Raw genomic sequence first — 19,915 nt, 5'->3', positions numbered from 1 at the left:
AACGAGGGGAAAAAGTAGCGGCTTATAGTCCGGAAATTACGGTATATAGCAAATATTCATTCAGGCCTCCACTCAGGTTTGATCCCGGGGACCCCAAAGGGTTTTGGTCAAAAAAATATTAAAAATGTGTCATTATTCAGTATTATTATTTGTATTATTATTCAACTTTTAAATCTCTAGATCAACATTAGGTCTATCTGTCAATATAATGTTTGTAAAGCTTTAAGTCGTATGCTCTTTTTGTCAAAGAAAACCCTGTTTTTTTATGGAAAAAACACAAAATATGCGATATTTTCACCCAATAATTTTTTTAAAGTGGAATATTTGAGATTATATAATAATTGGAGCCTTAAAAAGGTCAATAACTCATAACACCATTGATTTTAATTCATTATTATTTTTTGAGCAATGACACTTAAAAACGAATCACACTAAAATTATTGGGAAACCAAAAGGGTCCTACGCATTAAAGAGTTAAAAAAATAAGTGATAATTTTTTTTTACTGTTTACTTTTAACACAATAATCTCAAGATCAACTTCAGATCTATCCGTCAATTATAAGTTTTATTGTTATTTATGTTTTTTGTTTGTTCGTTTTAGGCCTTTCTTTTTTTAAAAAACAGCTCAGTTTTATATATGGCAAACACAAAATATGCTACATTTTCCCCCAAAAATATCTCAAAGTGGAATATTTAACGTGATGTAATTGGAGCCTTTTGGATAGGTCAATAATCCATAATGACATTGATTTTGATTCATTATTATTTTTTAAAGAAAGAAACAGCCTGCATGGCAGCTTTGTGTTATTACAGTAAACATTGCAACATATTCTTTGTATGCTCTTTTATACCACTTTTTACGATTTAAACATTTTTCAATCGTATTTTTAAAATCTGCTGTGGGGCTGTTAAAAAATGACCCGCGGGCCGCACTTTGGACCCCCATGGTCTAATAACTATTATTGTTTTTATGTTATTAATGGATTATGATTAATAACGACCTGTTACGGTACAGGGGAAGAAGACTGCACAGAATGCAGGACGTCGTTTTAGCTCTATTTATTTATATATATATACACTAAGAAATATATTATATTATATATTATATTATATTATATTATATTAAATATAAATTAAATAAATATATAAGTAAATATAAATTAAATATAAATTAAATATAGATATATATAAATATATATAATATATATATTATAAATATATATAAATATAATAAATATAAATTAAATATAAATATTAAATATATTATATTATAAGATATTTATATATATACAATAAGAAATGAAGTGTGAAACTAATCTAAATGTGTGTGGTGTGCGTCATGAGCAGTGTGTCTCGTCTCCCCGTATTCCCTCTGGTTCCCTGGCTGCCTCTTGGATCTCGACCTCCCGCCTGGACACGGACTTTGAGGTGGTACTTGGTGGAAAAAGTTTGAGAACCACTGTTTTCTAAAGTTTACTACATTCTCTAATATTGTCCCTTTTGAGTATATACCTTCACAAAAAAAACATGTGGTGTGCTCTCTACTCACATTTCTATTAATGCAATATGACATCTTATTGTGTACCTAATCAAGTGGCCACTAACTAGTGTATTTGAGAACTCCATCCAACTCTTATTGCCAGAACTCAACATAAAGTACAAGTAGTGCATCTTCCTGTTGTACCTTTCGGGCTTGACTTTTTCCAAGAGCATTCCGAGCAAAACTGTTCATGAAACGTCTCTCCTGAGTCTTTTAATGGCTGCCAATCAATAAAACCCTAAAAGCAACTTGTGCAGCTTTTATAGCAGAATTAATGCAGTAAATATTTTGTCTAAAGTCGCTTTTTTTATAGCGCTATTAGAGTTATTCCCAGATTCACAATAATATACCTATACCATTGTTGCTTTTTATTTTTATTCTATTGTAATATTTTTCTATTTTGTTTCCATTTATAAACCCATTATTTACTTTTTACTTTTAAATTTGATCTCAATTCTGTACACTGCTGCTGGAATTTTAATTTTCCTGAGGGAACTCTCCTGAAGGAATCAATAAAGTACTATCTATCTATCTATCTATCTATGATGCTGGGGGCATGGCTGGAAAAAAATGCCTTTTAAAAAGAGTAGAAACATTAATATTACTATTAGTTGTTTTTGCTTGTAATTAGCAAACAAAATCTGCCAATGGAACAAGTCGAAATTGTTTGTTTTTTTGAAATATTTAAGCTTTAAACGTGTAAAAGTGACCTTGAAATTAGCAATTAAAACATATTATTAGCTATACTTACTAGTAGTGTTGTCCCGATACCAATATTTTGATACTTTTCAAAACTTTTCTAAATAAAGGGGACCACAAAAAATTGCATTTTTGGCTTCATTTTGACAACATTTTTTAGAGTACATTAAACATATGTTTCTTTTTGCAAGTTTGTCCTTAAATAAAATAGTGGACATACTAGACAACTTGTCTTCTAGTAGTAAGTAAACAAACAAAAGCTCCTAATTAGTCTTCTGACATATGCAGTAACATATTGTGTCTTTTATCATTCTTTTATTTTGTCAACATTATGAGGGACAAACTGTAAAAATTGATTATTAATATACTTGTTAAGTTACTGTTAATATCTGCTTATTTTCCGTTTTAACATGTTCTATCTAAACTTCTGTCAAAATGGAATAATCACTTATTCTTCCGTTGTTTGATACTTTACATTAGTTTTGGATGATACCACACATTTAGGTATCGATCTGATACCAAGTAGCTACAGGATCATACATTGGTCATATTCAAACTCCTCATGTGTCCAGGGACATATTTCCTGAGTTTATAAACATAATATGAACTTAAAAAAAACGCAAAAAGATTTTGCTAAAAAATATCAATGTAGTCATGGTAGTATCGACTAGATACGCTCCTGTAATTGGTATAGAGTTTTAACTTGCACTTACAAATGTAGCGACGAACTGTAGTTACTGACAGTGGTTTTCTGAAATGTTCCTGAGCCCATGTGGTGATATCCTTTACACACTGGTGTCGCTTTTTGATGCAGTACTGCCTGAGGGATCGAAGGTTACGGGCATTGCCGCTTATGTGCAGTGATTTCTCCAGATTCTCTGAACCTTTTGATGATATTACGAACCGTAGAGGGTGAAATCCCTAAATTCCTTGCAATAGCTGGTTGAGAAATGTTGTTCTTAAACTGTTGGACAATTTGTTCACGCATTTGTTGACAAAGTGGTGACCCTCGCCCCATCCTTGTTTGTGAATGACTGAGCATTTCATAGAAGCTGCTTTTATACCCAATCATGGCACCCACCTGTTCACAATTAGCCTGTTCACCTGTGGGATGTTCCAAGTAAGTGTTTGATGAGCATTCCTCAACTTTCTCAGTCTTTTTTGCCACTTGTGCCAGCTTATTTTTTTATATATTTGCAAAAAATAACAAAGTTTTCCAGTTCGAACTTTAAGTATCTTGTCTTTTCAGTCTATTCAATTGAATATAAGTTGATAAGGATTAACAAATCATTGTATTTTGTTTTTATTTACCGTTTACGCAAGGTGTCAACTTCACTGGTTTTGGGGTTTGTAGAAAAACAAAGAGAAAGGTTGGGATTGAATAAGATGTGCTTGTTGAATGGTGTGTTCTTCACGTTCTGATGTAGTCAAATGTTATTTCCAGGCCACCGAGAGCGAGCTGGGCGACGTGGACCTGTCCGGTCTCCCCGAGGCCCCCGTGGACAGCGAGGAGGAAGAAGAGGAGGACGAGGACCTGGACAGAGCCTCGAACGCGCTCCTGGGCCGAGACCTGGTCCGGGAGTGTCTGGAAAAAGACCCGGCCGACCGCAACGACGACGACATCGGTCAGTCCCGCTTTATTTTTAGATATGTGCATACTAGCTATAGCTATTTGGCTGTTCTAGTTTTTATTTCTATTTATTTCTTTATTATCTTTTTTTATTTTTTTTATTATTTTTTATTTTTTATCGTTAGAGCAACTACTGGAGTTCATGCACCAGCTGCCCGCCTTCGCCAACATGACCATGTTGGTGCGTCGCGAGCTGTGCGGCGTGATGGTGTTTGAGGTGGTGGAGCAAGGCGCCACCGTCATACTCCACGACAAGCAGGAGGTCAGTCGCTCGCCCGTCTCTCTTTAAAGTGTAAAAAGAAAAGCAATAAAACAGTCACAAACCTTCTCGGTCCATCAGTCAGTGATGGTGCGTTCATGCAGGCTCTTAAAAAGTTGTAAAAAATGCAATTATTAACATTTTTAAATACATTACATTCTATCAAAACCCTACTGTATTTTCCGGACCATAGGGCGCACCGGATTATAAGGCGCACTGCCGATGAATGGTCTATTTTCAATCTTTTTTCATCGTCATCTTTGTTGTAGCGGTGTAGCGTGCAAGGACGGGAGTGGAAGAAGTGTCAAAAGATGGCGCTAACTGTTTTAATGACATTCAGACTTTACTTCAATCAATAACGGAGCAGCATCTCCTCATCCGGAAACAACAATAGGAAATTTGTGCCGTGAACCGGAACTCTCTAATAACTAAAGTTCCTTGGGTGAATAATGTAAACTCACAACACCGGTATGTTTTAGCGCTTTCATGGCGAGTTTACTGACCGATATAAGTAAGAACTTTACACTACTTTATATTAGAAATGGCAACAGCGGAGGATGAATGTCCCATAACAAGAAGATAGAGGAAAAAGAAGAAGCTTATCGACTACGGCGGACTACGGACGGACTACAAAAATCTATCAAAATGTTTTAGTACGACTTTGGTAAGCTATGAAGCCGCACCGCTTGATGGATTGTCGGCGCATTAAACATACAATTATTATTATGATGTGTGTATAAGGCATACTTGCCAACCTTGAGACCTCCGATACCGGGAGGTGGGGGTTGGGGGGCGTGGTTGGGGGCGTGGTTAAGAGGGGAATATATTTAAACTAGAATTCACCAACTCAAGTATTTCATATATATATATATATATATATATATATATATATATATATATATATATATATATATATATATATATATATATATATATATATATATATATATATATATATATATATATATATATATATATATATATATATATATATGAAATACTTGACTTTCAGTGAATTCTAGCTATATATATATATATATATATATATATATATATATATATATATATATATATATATATATATATATATATATATATATATATATTTTATTATACATATAAATAAAAGAAATACTTGAATTTCAGTGTTCTGGAGGCTATCCAGTAGATGGCAGTATTGTCCTGTTTAAGAGTGTCACAACATTGCTGTTTACGGCAGACGAACTGCTTTACGGTAGACTACACGTGACTGCTGTTGTTGTGTGTTGTTACCGCGCTGGGAGGACGTTAATGAAACTGCCTAACAATAAACCCACATAAGAAACCAAGAACTCGCCCTCGATCATTCTACACTTATGACGTCATTGGGCAGGCAAGCTGTTTATATTGTGGGAAAGCGGACGTGAGAACAGGCTGTCCCCACTCAGGTCCGCATTGAGCCCGGTATTCAGCTCCGGCTGAATACCGGGAGTTTGTCGGGAGAAAATTTCTGCCGGGAGGTTATCGGGAGAGGCGCTGAATACCGGGAGTCTCCCGGTAAAAACGGGAGGGTTGGCAAGTATGGTATAAGGTAACACATATTATCTGGCGTTTTGTTTCGCAATATAATAATAATAATACATTTTATTTATAAGGTGCCTTTCTGGGCACTCAAGGACACCGTACGAAATCAAAACAATAAAATCAAATTGGATAAAAAACAACAACAACAAAGATAGAGAAGAAAAGATGATTACAATGAATGAGCAGTCAGGAATAGGTGTGTTTTGAGTCTTGATTTGAAGAGGGATATTGAATCTAAGTTACGAAAGTCTGGTGGTAAAGATGTGGGGCAGAGCGGCTGAAAGCTCGGGCACCCATGGTGGACAGTTTACATAAAGGGACAGTGAGATGGATGGATGAAGAGGATCTTAGGGAACGTGATGCAAAATAAACTTTTCTTACCTTCTGGTACCTGCTGATCTGTATTTGAGATCTGCATAAATCCTGGAATATTGCGCGCATCCGCCTTTGTAGTCCGTGCCGACACCGTAGTCAATAAGCTTCTTCTTTTTCTCTACCTTCTCGTTATGTGACATTCATCCTCCGCTGTTGCCATTTCTAATATAAAGTAGTGTAAAGTTCTTACTTATATCTGTCAGTAAACTCGCCATGAAAGCGCTAAAACATACCGGTGTAGTGAATTTACATTATTCACCCAAGGAACTTTAGTTATTAGAGAGTTCCTATAAAGGGGAACTGCTCTTTTTTTTTGGTCTATCATTCACAATCCTTGTGTAAGACAAGAACACATATGTTTTTATTTTTTATGCATTCTAACTCCTAAATAAATGCTTGCAAAAATCAGCTAGTTGGTACATGGTGACCAGTAGATGGCAGTCACACATAAGAGATATGTGTAGACTGAAATATGACGCCAGTAAACAACACCAAAACTTTAAATGTTCCATTGAAAATAAAGAACATTACACACGGCACTAGAAAATCTGTCAAAATGTTTTAGGACGACTTTGAAGCCGCACCGCTTGATGGATTGTCGGCCCATTACGGCTACCGTAGTCAGAGATACAAGTATGACTATGGTGTGTATATATAAGGATCGCAAAATGACACCCATTAGAACACTTATTATCTGCCGTTTTGTTTCACAATATTATGCAAAACCAACTTTTCTTACCTTCTGGTACCTGCTGATGTGTATTTGAGATCTGCATAAATCCTGAATTTTTGCGCAAGTCCGCCATTGTAGTCCGTGTCGACGCCGTAGTCGATAAGCTTCATTCTATTACTCTATTGTCTGGTTATGGGGCAAAGTAGCGTAAAGTTCTTACTTATATCTCGCTACGGAAACGCTAAAACATACCGGTGTAGTGAGTTTGCATAATTCACCCAAGGAACTTTAGTTATTAGAGAGACGTTTTTTCACGGGACACATTTCCGGCCTTGTTGTTCTTTCCGGATGAGGAGATGCTGCTCCGTTATTGATTGAAGTAAAGTCTGAATGTCATTAAAACAGTTAGCTCCATCTTTTGACACTTCTTCCACTCCCGTCCTTGCACGCTACACCGCTACAACAAAGATGACGGAGAGAAGACGCTGTCGAAGGTGAGCCACGTAAATAAGACCGCCCACAAAACGGCGCATCCTGAAGCGACTGTCAGAAAGCGGCTTGAAGATGATTTGTAAAACATCATCTATGCAACATTTTGACCAAAGAACCACCATTACATGTTATGTAGACCACAAGGAAGTCTTTTACATTTAGAAAAAAATAATAATAATATGACTCCTTTAATGCGCCCTATAATCCGGTGCACCTTATACATGAAAAAAGATTAAAAATAGACCATTCATCGGCAGCGCGCCTTATAACCCGGTGCGCCCTCTGGTCCGGAAAATACGGTACCTATTGACTGTTTGCATCGGATTGGTGCGTCCTAATTTTTATATTAAATCGGAATTATCGGTATGACGTCATAACTCCTGGTACCGATAATCATCTGTCCGATATTTATGCTGCACCCCTAATTATTCTTATTGTAATGATGTTTGAGTATGTGACGTGTCCACAGCTGGACCTGTGGTACGTGATCCTGAACGGGGCGGTGGAGATCAGCCACCTGGAGGGCCGAGTGGAGACTTTGTGTATGGGCAACAGCTTCGGCATCTCGCCCTCCTTGGACAAGCAGTTCATGAACGGAGAAGTCCGCACCAAAGGGGACGACTGCCAGGTACGCTCACAACGATCGTTTGGCTTTTTTGTTGTTGTTTGATTTGGTTCCATTTCAATCAGAAGTTATTGCTGATTTACCTCAAACACATTATTATTAGAGATGTCGATAAATGCTTTAAAATGTAATATCGGAAATTATCAGTATCGTTTTTTTATTATCGGTATCAGGTTTTTTATTTTATTTTTTTATTAAATCAACATAAAAAAACACAAGATACACTTACAATTAGTGCACCAACCCAAAACAAAAACATCCCTCCCCCATTCACACTCATTTACACTCATTCACACAAAAGGGTTGTTTCTTTCTGTTATTAATATTCTGGTTCCTACATTATATATCAATACAGTCTGCAAGGGATACAGTCCGTAAGCACACATGATTGTGCATGCTGCTGGTCCACTAATAGTACTAACCTTTAACAGTTAATTTGACTCATTTTCATTAACTACTAGTTTCTATGTAACTGTTTTTATATTGTTTTACTTTCTTTTTTTATTCAAGAAAATGTTTTTAATTTATTTATCTTATTTTTAATTTATTTATCTTCACCATACCTGGTTGTCCAAATTAGGCATAATAATGTGTTAATTCCACGACTGTATACATCGGTATCGGTTGATATCGGTATCGGTAATTAAAGAGTTGGACAATATCGGAATATCGGATATCGGCAAAAAGCCATTATCAGACATCCCTAATTATTATAATGTATATGTGTATTTATTTTATCTTGAATTTTTTTTTTATGACTGTTGTTTTCGTTATTTAACAAGATAAGCACTTATTTTCTGAATATTTGCATTTTTTTACCGAATTACAACAGCTATTGATTTCATTCTTATTATTGTTTCCATGTCATCAGTCAACAATATATTGAGTTCAAATCATTTAGTTATTATTTTTTGCCCTCTATTGTTTCTGGCGCCTTCTCTAAAATCTTCTAGATTAAAACATAACTTCTCTTAAGAACTTTAACTATTTTAAATGTCCTCCTGTTCACTCTAATAAGGTCAAAAGTTAACTCGTTCAACACATTTTTTATATTTTCCACTTCTCTTAATGCAAACAAAATTCATACTTATTTGAAGTATTGTCTGAGCCAAGACTTCCAAATATTTATTTATTCATTTTACCAATGAACAGGTTTCAATTTATTAAGTTTTTATTTTATTATTATTACTATTATTATTACTATTATTATTGTTATCATTATTATTTGTTTAAATTTTTTTTATTGTTTATTATCACCATATTTATTATTATCTTACTGATTTTTAATGATTGGGTTGTTGGAAGTTAAAGGTCATACTGTACTTTGACAATTGTCCACATATTCTGATAGGTTTGTGCGATATAGACAATATCAATAATAACATTGTCTGACAGTAGATATTTAAATTGTATCGCCATATCATGTTGATGAGACATTCTAGCTGTATCACTGCAAATTGCAACCAATGCATCCTTAATGCAATGTAGCGTCCTCGCCTAATGTCCCTATGCAACGCAAAGCCGCTTCTAAGTAGCATTATCACTGGAGGGCTAGAAGAGGACGAATAGCAAAACATGCAACATTCCACACCACAGGAGGATACAAGAAGTCATGCTAACCGCTTAGCTCGAGCCGGTGTTAATTTTGTTAACTAAAAATGTTGGTCTTACTTATCGTCAACGACCTATTTTCCCCTGACTAAAACGGCTCTTGTTGTGAATTTAGTTTTTGAGATGCTCTACAATAACCTTAATACAAGCATACCTGCTAACCCTTCCGATTTCCCCGGGAGACTCCCGAATTTCAGTGCCCCTCCCGAAAATCTCCCGGGGCAACCATTCTCCAGAATTTTTCCCGATTTCCACCCGGACAACAATATTGGGGGTGTGCCTTAAAGGCACAGCCTTTAGCGTCCTCTACAACCTGTCGTCACGTCCGCTTTTCCTCCATACAAACAGCGTGCAGGTCTAGTCACATAATATATGCGGCTTTTACACACACATAAGTGAATGCAATGCATACTTGATCAACAGCCATACAGGTCACACTGAGGGTGACCGTATAAACAACATTAATACTGTTACAAATATGCGCCACACTGTGAACCCACACCAAACAAGAATGACAAACACATTTCGGGAGAACATCCGCACCGTAAAACAACATAAACACAACAGAACAAAAACCCAGAACCCCTTGCAGCACTAACTCTTCCAGGACGCTACAATATACACCCCCCGCTACCACCAAACCCCGCCCACCTCAAACACGCACCCCTCCCATCTCCCGAATTCGTAGGTCTCAAGGTTGGCAAGTATGAATACAAGTGGTTTCAAGACAACTTCAAAGATGCGTTATCTTTTATACTTTATATTTTAATCGACCAAATTTACTGTAATTGTAGTCGACTAAAACTAACTTAATTAAGATGACTAAAATACATTTTCGTCAAAAGACCATGACTAAAACTAAATTAAACTGCTGTCAAAAATTAACACTGTTGACGATAACTTAGGCGAATATTTTTAGTCAACAAAATGAACACTGGCTGGAACTCTTGAATTTTAACAGAGGTGGGTCGATGGACACAAATATTGAGAGGATACCAAGTATAGTATCAGTACTGCAGTTATTAGATCAATAGTTTTTAGTGTCACAAAATTGTTTATTGTCAATTTTGTTATTGTTTACACACATGTGTGTATATATATGTATGTATGTATGTATGTATATACATACTGTATGTATGTATATGTATGTATATATATATATTGTATATATATGTATGTATGTATATACTCTATATATATATATATATATATATATATATATATATATATATATATATATATATATATATATATATATATTATATATATATATATATCTATATGTATATATATATATGTATGTATATATATATGTATGTATGTATATATGTGTATATATATGTGTATTTGTATGTATATATGTGTATATATATGTGTATTTGTATGTATATATGTGTATATATATATATGTGTATTTGTATGTATATATGTATGTATATATATATATATATATCTATGTATATATGTATGCATATATGTATGTATATATATGTATGTATATACAGTATGTTATATATGTATATATATGTATGTATATACAGTATGTTATATATGTATATATATGTACTGTATATGTATATTTATATATGTATGTATGTATATATATATATATATATGTATATATGTATGTATATATGTATATATGTATAATATATGTATGTATATATATATATATATATATATATATATATATATATGTATATGTATATATGTATGTATATACAGTATGTTATATATATATGTACTGTATATGTATATTTATATATGTATATATACATATATGTATATATGTATATATATACATATATTTATATATGTATATACGTATATATAGATATATGTGTGTGTGTATGTATATATGTATATGTATGTAAACCAACAAATTTAGCTGAACCGCACCAATTTTGTCAAGAGGAGTGGTCAAAAATTCAAGCAGAAGCTTGTGGATGGCTACCAAAAGCGCCTTATTGCAGTGAAACTTGCCAAGGGACATGTAACCAATTATTAACATTGCTGTATGTATACTTTTGACCCAGCACATTTGCTCACATTTTCAGTAGACCCATAATAAATTCATAAAAGAACCAAACGTCATGAATGTTTTTTGTGACCAACAAGTATGTGCTCCAATCACTCTATCACAAAAAAATAAGAGTTGTAGAAATTGGGGTTAACTCAAGACAGCCATGACATTATGTTCTTTACAAGTGTATGTCAACTTTTGACCGCGACAAAATAACATATTATGATATATATCGATGTCGCAGGAGGCTGCAATATATATCACCGTATAGATTTTAGACCGCGTCGCCCATCCTCCAGTAAGGTAACATCTACGTCCCACTTCCTCCGTCCAGCGTGTCACTTCCTGTCCTCTGACCTCCAGGAAGTCAGAGAAGTAGCGCTCAGCAAAAGCAGAACATGACATTTTGTCCGCCTTTTGTTGTGGCGCCCGTCCTCATGTCCCTCTGTGCCGGCAGTTGGTGTGCGTGGCCCAGGAGGACTACTGGCGTATCCTCAACCACGTGGAGAAGAACACGCACAAGGTGGAGGAGGAGGGCGAGATCGTCATGGTGAAGGAGCACCGCGAGCTGGACCGCAGCGGCACCAGGAAGGGCCACATCGTCATCAAGGTAGGCGCCACATCTATTGAATTTGACTGGCAAAATGACCTCGGTAGCTTAGGTCAAAGGTTAGAAGAGGGAATCTATATCGGTAGTCAACAGTATCAATTTTCAGTACCGTATTTTCCGGACTATAAGGCGCACTTAAAATATGTACAGTGCCTAATGTACGGAATAAATCTGGTTTTGCTTACCGACCTCGAAGCAATTTTATTTGGTACATGGCGTAACGATAAGTGTGACATTTTGACCGATTTTTGAGCGCCGTGTGTGATGTTCTATATTCTCAATGGAACATGTAAAGTGTTGCTGTTTACTGGCGTCATATTGCAGTCTGCATGTATCTTTTATGTGTGACTGCCATCTACTGGTCACACTTATCATTACACCGTGTACCAAATAAAATAGCTTCGAGGTTGGTAAGCACAACAATAATTTTTCTGTCATTAGGCGCACCGGGTTACAAGGATTAAAATGAAAGGATTTTAAGTGCGCCTTATAGTCCGAAAAATACGGTACTGTAAGTATTACGCACCAGCTGTTTGATTGTAACGTGCATCTTAGTCGTAGTTTTTATTAACACATTAGAAAGTGTAGAAATCGCCATGTAAAATCGCTAATGCTAATCTGTAGCATGTCAACAGCAAATTCAATGTATATTAGCATCGAGTTAGCACTTGTTAGGAAAATTGGAGCCTTACTTTACTTATGTTGGAGGGTTTTTTGAGTCGATTTCCTTTCTTGGCATGTAAAATTGCAACTTTCCGTATAATCCGCTCTCAAGCGCAACCCAGGTACTGTAACATGGCACCGGTAGATTTTACGTGGATCGGTGATCCGTAGAACCGGCGGGATTCGATACTCATGCCTAAGGAACAATATTGATTTTTAGTCACACCCCGCATTCGGCTGAGTTTAAATGTTAGAGTTGATTCTGTTTTAAAAAAATATATATATATATATATATATATATATATATATATATATATATATATATATATATTAATAAAAAAATTTATTAATAAAAATATTTATTAAAACAATTAAAAAGTAAATAATACAAAAATGAAAAAAATATAAAAATAATACAAAGTTAAGATAAAAATTTTAAATAAAAAAAGATTCTGGTCCTTACCAACTAATCCAAGTTTTCTCTCGTAAGTTTTGTCTGCAAAAAGGAACACTATTGATTTTGAGTGACACCCCACACTTGGCTGAGTTTAAATGTTAGAGTTGATTCTGTTTAAAAAAATAAAAAATAAAAATAAATATATTTACAGTATATATATATATATATATATATATATATATATATATATATATATATATTAATTAAAATATTTATTAAAACAATTATAATTAAAAAGTAAATAATACAAAAATAAAAAATATATAAAAATAATACAAAGTTATAGATAAAAATTTAAAATAAAAAAGATTCTGGTCCTTACCAACTAATCCCAGTTTTCACTCGTAAGTTTTGTCTGCAAACAGGCACACTATTGATTTTGAGTGTGGCAAGGTCAAAGGTGAAATCACAGTTGTTCTTGTCTCACAAAGAAAGAACACAATTGATTTTGACTGGTAAAGCTTAGCTGGGATAGGCTCCAGCCCCCCTGGGGTAGACAATGGATGGATGAATCCATGACGTTGACATTCAAAGACAAGTTTGACTTTTCATTGATTTAGTGCAAGCAAACTGTTCGTTTTGAAGGCTTGGTTGGAGGGTCGATCATTTTCTAGCAAACATTGGGTTCAAAGGTCAAGTTCAGGCTCACTATCCTGACACGTTCCAGCAATCGGCAGCTTTGCCAGGGATGGAAGGAACCATCAATGAAAGCGTTAGCGCCATTAGCTCCTCTTTGTTCACCAAGGACCTCTGATCTGTTCTCCAATCAGGTATCGATCACGTATTGATCCTGTAATGGCCTCAACTTGCCTCTCGCCACAACACTTTCTCTTTGCTACTCCTACTTCCTCAAAGAATGTTTCCTTTTCGAGAAGCTTCTTTTCTGTTAAATGAGAAAGTAGACAGAATTATTTGTCGCCACTTTGCATCCATACCATCAAACGTACACATCATTATTACCTGTTAAATAAATCAACCATCGAGGGTGTGATGCATGATACTTATTCTTACGTACTTACTAATAATACTTCAAAACCTACTTCCTAAATTCTATCACTATGACATTGTGGAGGTCTTGCTCCTCCGGGTTCTCTGGACCACCAATGACGGACATGACAGCCGTGTTCATCTGTGCAAACAATAATTTATTTTGCATTAAGTTGTCCTTTTCAGCCATGTTAAAGTTTCTCTCGCTTGTTCTCCACCATCAACCACCTCCTCTCCTTCCCGACTGCTGCCTTTAACAGAGCGACAGGTGATCAGACAAACACTCACAGCTGTGTCATCTACGCACCTGTCACTAATCTCGAAGCCGATCCCGACACACCCCGCTTCGCTGCAGGTCCGCAGGCCACGTCCCCCCCCCCCACAGACATATAACTACAAAATGCAATTTCGCTGAAACAGAACTGATATGCTAACAGTTAACACGCTTTACCATGAATTGATTAACGTGGACTTAAACAAGTTGAAAAACTTATTCGGGTGTTACCATTTAGTGGTCAATTGTACGGAAGATGCACTGTACTGTGCAATCTACTAATAAAAGTCTCAATCAATCAATCAAAGACGGATAGTGTCATGTAACAAAAAAATACTCAACAGTTAGCATGCGTCAAGTCTCAAAATGTATGACTCTGAGGTGGACAACTTCAAAAAATAGCTCAAAAAGTTAGCATTCTAACGTTAGCATGCGTCGAGAACCAAAATATATGACTCTGACGGGTATAGCTACAAAATTAGCCAAAAAAAGCTAGCATGTTAATGTTAGCATGCTAACAGTTAGCATGCGTCCAGTACTAATATATCTGACTCTGAGGTGTGTGCCTGCAAAATTAACAAAAAAAGGGGACCCAAAAGGGTCTCAGTTATTAAATATTAAATATACCTGTAAGTCATATATAACAAAAAATGTAATTCAACAAAGTTTATGTTTTATGCCTTTTCTGTTAAAGGCCTACTGAAACCCACTACTACCGACCACTAAGTCTGATAGTTTATATATCAATGATGAAATCTTAACATTGCAACACATGCCAATACGGCCGGGTTAACTTATAAAGTGACATTTTAAATTTCCCGCTAAACTTCCGGTTGGAAACGTCTTTGGATGATGCGTGTGCGCGTGACGACACGACGGCAACGGAAGTATTCGTACCCATTGAATCCAATACAAAAAGCTCTGTTTTCATCTCAAAATTCCACAGTATTCTGGACATCTGTGTTGGTGAATCTTTTGCAATTTGTTTAATGAACAATGGAGATTGCAAAGAAGAAAGTTGTAGGTGGGATCGGTGTATTAGCGGCTGGCTGTAGCAACACAACAAGGACTACTTACTTGGATAGCAGACGCGCGAGCCGATGCTAGCCGCCAACGCATCTGTGATCGGGTGAAGTCCTTCGTCGCGCCGTCGATCGCTGGAACGCAGGTGAGCACGGGTGTTGATGAGCAGATGAGGGCTGGCTGGCGTAGGTGGAGCGCTAATGTTTTTATCATAGCTCTGTGAGGTCCGGTTGCTAAGTTGCTAAGTTAGCTTCAGCGTCGTCAGCAACAGCATTGTTAAGCTTTGCCAGGCTGAGAATTATTAACCGTGTAGTTACATGTCCATGGTTTAATAGTATTGTTGATCTTCTGTCTATCCTTCCAGTCAGGGATTTATTTATTTTGTTTCTATCTGCATTGGAGCCAGATGCTATCACGTTAGCTCCGTAGCTAAAGAGCTTCGCTGATGTATTGTCGTGGAGATAAAAGTCACTGTGAATGTCCATTTCGCGTTCTCGACTCTCATTTTCAAGAGGATATAGTATCCGAGGTGGTTTAAAATACAAATCCGTAATCCACAATAGAAAAATGAGAGTGTGTGGAATCCAATGAGACCTTGTACCTAAGTTACGGTCAGAGCGAAAAAAGATACACCTTGCACTGCCTCTCGTTCTTCACTCTAACGTTCCTCATCCACAAATCTTTCATCCTCGCTCAAATTAATGGGGTAATTGTCGCTTTCTCGGTCCGAATCTCTCTCGCTGCAGGTGTAAACAACGGGTAATTGTGAGGAATCCTACCTCCTGTGACGTCACGCTACTTCCGGTACAGGCAAGGCTTTCTTTTATCAGCGACCAAAAGTTGCGAACTTTATCGTCGTTGTTCTCTACTAAATCCTTTCAGCAAAAATATGGCAATATCGCGAAATGATCAAGTATGACACATAGAATGGATCTGCTATGCCCGTTTAAATAAAAAAAAATAATTTCAGTAGGCCTTTAAAGAAAACCCTGTTTTTATGGATAAAACACAAAATATGCTATATTTCCCACCAAAATGTTTGGGAATATGTGAAGTAATTGGAGTCTTAAATAATGCACACATTTATCATTTGTTTTCAAAACGGTTACAAAAAGTGGGACCCCAAAAAATTACTGTGGGACCCCATTTTTATGACTTGATGGGGTCCCTGGGACCCCATTTTGAAAATTCCTAGCGCCAACACTGATGGAGTATTAATATGTGCAAAACAGCAGCAGGCGGCTGTGGCCTGCGGGCCGGTTCTAATACTAATCAAATATCATCCCGGGGGCCATAGATCATTCATTGACTTTGACACGTAGGATATAGGACTTCTTCACTTTTTTAGAGGAAGCGTTTTTGCATGCTCTTTGCACAGAATTATAAGTAGGGGAAAAAGCATCACACTTCAACACATCAAACTTTATCTGAAACAACACCAACAATGCTACAACAGTGTTTTGAAAGCCAATAAAAGCCCCGCAATGTTTGAAAAGTGCAAAATGTTAGTTAGGGACGACTTGACATCTGTGTTGTTATCATGGAAAGGATGGCGCTGGCCGAGCGAGGCACTTTATCGCCGTTTTGTTGGACTCTTTCTTACCTCCTAGTGTGGACACCTAAATCTGCATAAAAAAGTAATACTTATAAATTAGTTATCCATATTAGCTTGAAAAAACAACACATACATCGTTAGTAAAATTCAAAACCTGAAAGATCATTCACAAACTAAAAAAGTGTATACATTTAATTTTTTTAAAGTAATATTAGGTTCATACATTTATAGTTTTTAATGTGTTATGTTTTCATTAATTTATTTTGTTTTTTTTTAATATATTTCCTGTCATTGTAATTAGTGGAAGTCATTTGTGGAAACAAAACCAAAAGGTTACTAATATCAGAAGGTATCTTCCTTAAAGCTGCACTTTCACTTGTCCTTTTTAGGATTCATGTTGACTTAAGTTCTGGTTTTATTTCTTATAGTGTAGGTGAGTCCAGACCTTTTCCAATAAGGGCCGCGCACTGAAAAATGAAAGCATGCGGGGACCATTTTGACATTTTTCATTTTGAAAATCCAATACAATATATCGATTTTTTTTTAACTTAAGGGCTTCTCTCGAGTTTGGTCCCGGGGACCCAAAAAGGTCTGTCATTAAATGTAAAAAAATAGTCATATATTAATTTCTTTTAATTCAACACTTTAAAAAAGTTTATGTTTTATGACTTTTCTGTTAAAGAAAACCCTATTTTTATAGATAAAACACCAAATATGCTATATTTCCCACCAAAATGTTTGGGAATATTTGAAGTAATTTGAGTCATGAATAGGTCTATAATTCATAATAACATTGATTTTGAGTTATTATTATTTTTTGAACAATTACTTTTTTTTTTTAATCCCACAAAAATTCTCATGGACCCATAAGGGTCCCACTCATAAAAGTGTTAAAAAATAAGTTATGCTTTATGTCTACAATTTTTACTTGTAATACTTTTATAGCCTGAGATAAACTTCAGCTTTATCCGACGAAATAAATGTTGATTATTTTTTTAATGTTTGTGTTAATTTGTTTGTTTTATGCCCCTTTTTTGTCAAAGAAAACTTAGTTTTTATATGGCAAACACACAAAATATGCAATATTTTCTCCCAATTTTTTTTTTAAGTGGAATATTTGATGTCAAGTCATAGGTAAATAATTTAAAACATTGATTTTGATTCAGGGCAGCACGGTGGCAGAGGGGTTAGTGCATTTGCCTCACAATACGAAGGTCCTGAGTAGTCGTGAGTTCAATCCCGGCCTCGGGATCTTTCTGTGTGGAGTTTGCATGTTCTCCCCGTGACTGCGTGGGTTCCCTCCGGGCACTCCGGCTTCCTCCCACCTCCAAAGACATGCACCTGGGGATAGGTTGATTGGCAACACTAAATTGGCCCTAGCGTGTGAGTGTGAGTGTGAATGTTGTCTGTCTATCTGTGTTGGCCCTGCGATGAGGTGGCGACTTGTCCAGGGTGTACCCCGCCTTCCGCCCGATTGTAGCTGAGATAGGCTCCAGCGCCCCCCGCGACCCCGAAGGGAATAAGCGGTAGAAAATGGATGGATGGATGGATTTTGATTCAATATTATTTTTTGAACAATGACAGTTTCAAAAAAATCCCACACAAATTCTCAGGGACCCAAAAGGGTCCTACTCATAAAAGTGTTAAAAATAAGTTATGCTTTATCTTTACAATTTTTACTTTTAATGCTTATATCTCTAGATAAACTTCAGATCTAGCCGTCGAAATACATTTTTATTATTTTTTTATGTTTGTGTTAATTTTTTTGTTGTATGCCCTTTTTTGACAAATAAAACTTAGTTTTTATATGGCAAACACACAAAATATGCAATATTTTCTCCCAAAAATATTTTAAAGTGGAATATTTGATGTCAAGTAATTGGATAGTAATAGGTCAATAATTTAAAACAACATTGATTTTGATTCATTATTATTTTTTGAACAATGACAGTTTAAAAAAAAAAACAACACACAAATAATCAGGGACCCAAAAGGGTCCCACTCACAAAAGTGTTAAAAATAAGTTATGCTTTATCTTTAGAATTGTTACTTTTAATGCTTGAATCTTGAATCAACCTTCAGATCTATCCGTTGGAATAAATGTTGATTATTTTTTTTATGTTTGTGTTAATTTGTTTGTTTTATGCCGTTTTTTGTCAAAGAAAACTTAGTTTTTATATGGCAAACACACAAAATATGCAATATTTTCTCCCAAAAATGTTTTAAAGTGGAATATTTGATGTCAAGTAATTGGATAGTAATAGGTCAATAATTTAAAACAACATTGATTTTGATTCATTATTTTTTTTTTAACAATGACAGTTTAAAAAAAAAAATCCCCCCCAAAATTCTCGGGGACCCAAAAGGGTCCCACTCATAAAACTGTTAAAAATAAGTTATGCTTTATCTTTAAAATGTTTACTTTTAATGCTTAAATCTCTAGATAAACTTCATATCTATCCGTCAAAATAAATTGTAATAATTGTTTTAATGTTTGTGTTAATTTGTTTGTTTTATGCCCTTTTTTGTCAAAGAAAATTTAGTTTTTATATGGCAAACACACAAAATATGCAATTTTTCTCCCAAAAATGTTTTAAAGTGGAATATTTGATGTCAAGTAATTGGATAGTAATAGGTCAATAATTTAAAACAACATTGATTTTGATTCTTTTTTTTTTTTTAACAATAACAGTTTAAAAAAATAAATCCCCCATAAAATTCTCGGGGACCCAAAAGGGTCCCACTCATAAAACCGTTAAAAATAAGTTATGCTTTATCTTTAAAATGTTTACTTTTAATGCTTAAATCTCTAGATAAACTTCATATCTATCCGTCAAAATAAATTGTAATAATTGT

The 19,915-nt window shown here is 35.3% G+C and overlaps 1 protein-coding gene across 4 annotated transcripts in view; it reads left to right on the top strand.

The window, feature by feature from the left end:
- The window catches only part of rapgef6 (Rap guanine nucleotide exchange factor (GEF) 6), a 265,100-nt gene that overhangs the window by 180,119 nt on the left and 65,066 nt on the right, over positions 1 to 19,915 (top strand). For all 4 annotated transcript variants that reach the window (XM_062070137.1, XM_062070138.1, XM_062070136.1 and 1 more), the window contains 4 exons: positions 3,684 to 3,864; positions 3,995 to 4,131; positions 7,701 to 7,859; positions 11,948 to 12,100. In XM_062070137.1, the coding sequence (XP_061926121.1) occupies positions 3,684 to 3,864; positions 3,995 to 4,131; positions 7,701 to 7,859; positions 11,948 to 12,100 (630 nt within the window). The remainder of the gene's footprint in view (positions 1 to 3,683; positions 3,865 to 3,994; positions 4,132 to 7,700; positions 7,860 to 11,947; positions 12,101 to 19,915) is intronic.

The sequence above is a fragment of the Entelurus aequoreus genome, linkage group LG14 (genome assembly GCF_033978785.1).
Source record: "Entelurus aequoreus isolate RoL-2023_Sb linkage group LG14, RoL_Eaeq_v1.1, whole genome shotgun sequence".
Classification (NCBI taxonomy): Eukaryota; Metazoa; Chordata; class Actinopteri; order Syngnathiformes; family Syngnathidae; genus Entelurus; species Entelurus aequoreus.
The sequence above is the reverse complement of the archived record's forward strand: the minus strand, read 5'-3'. Positions and strand labels throughout refer to the sequence as shown.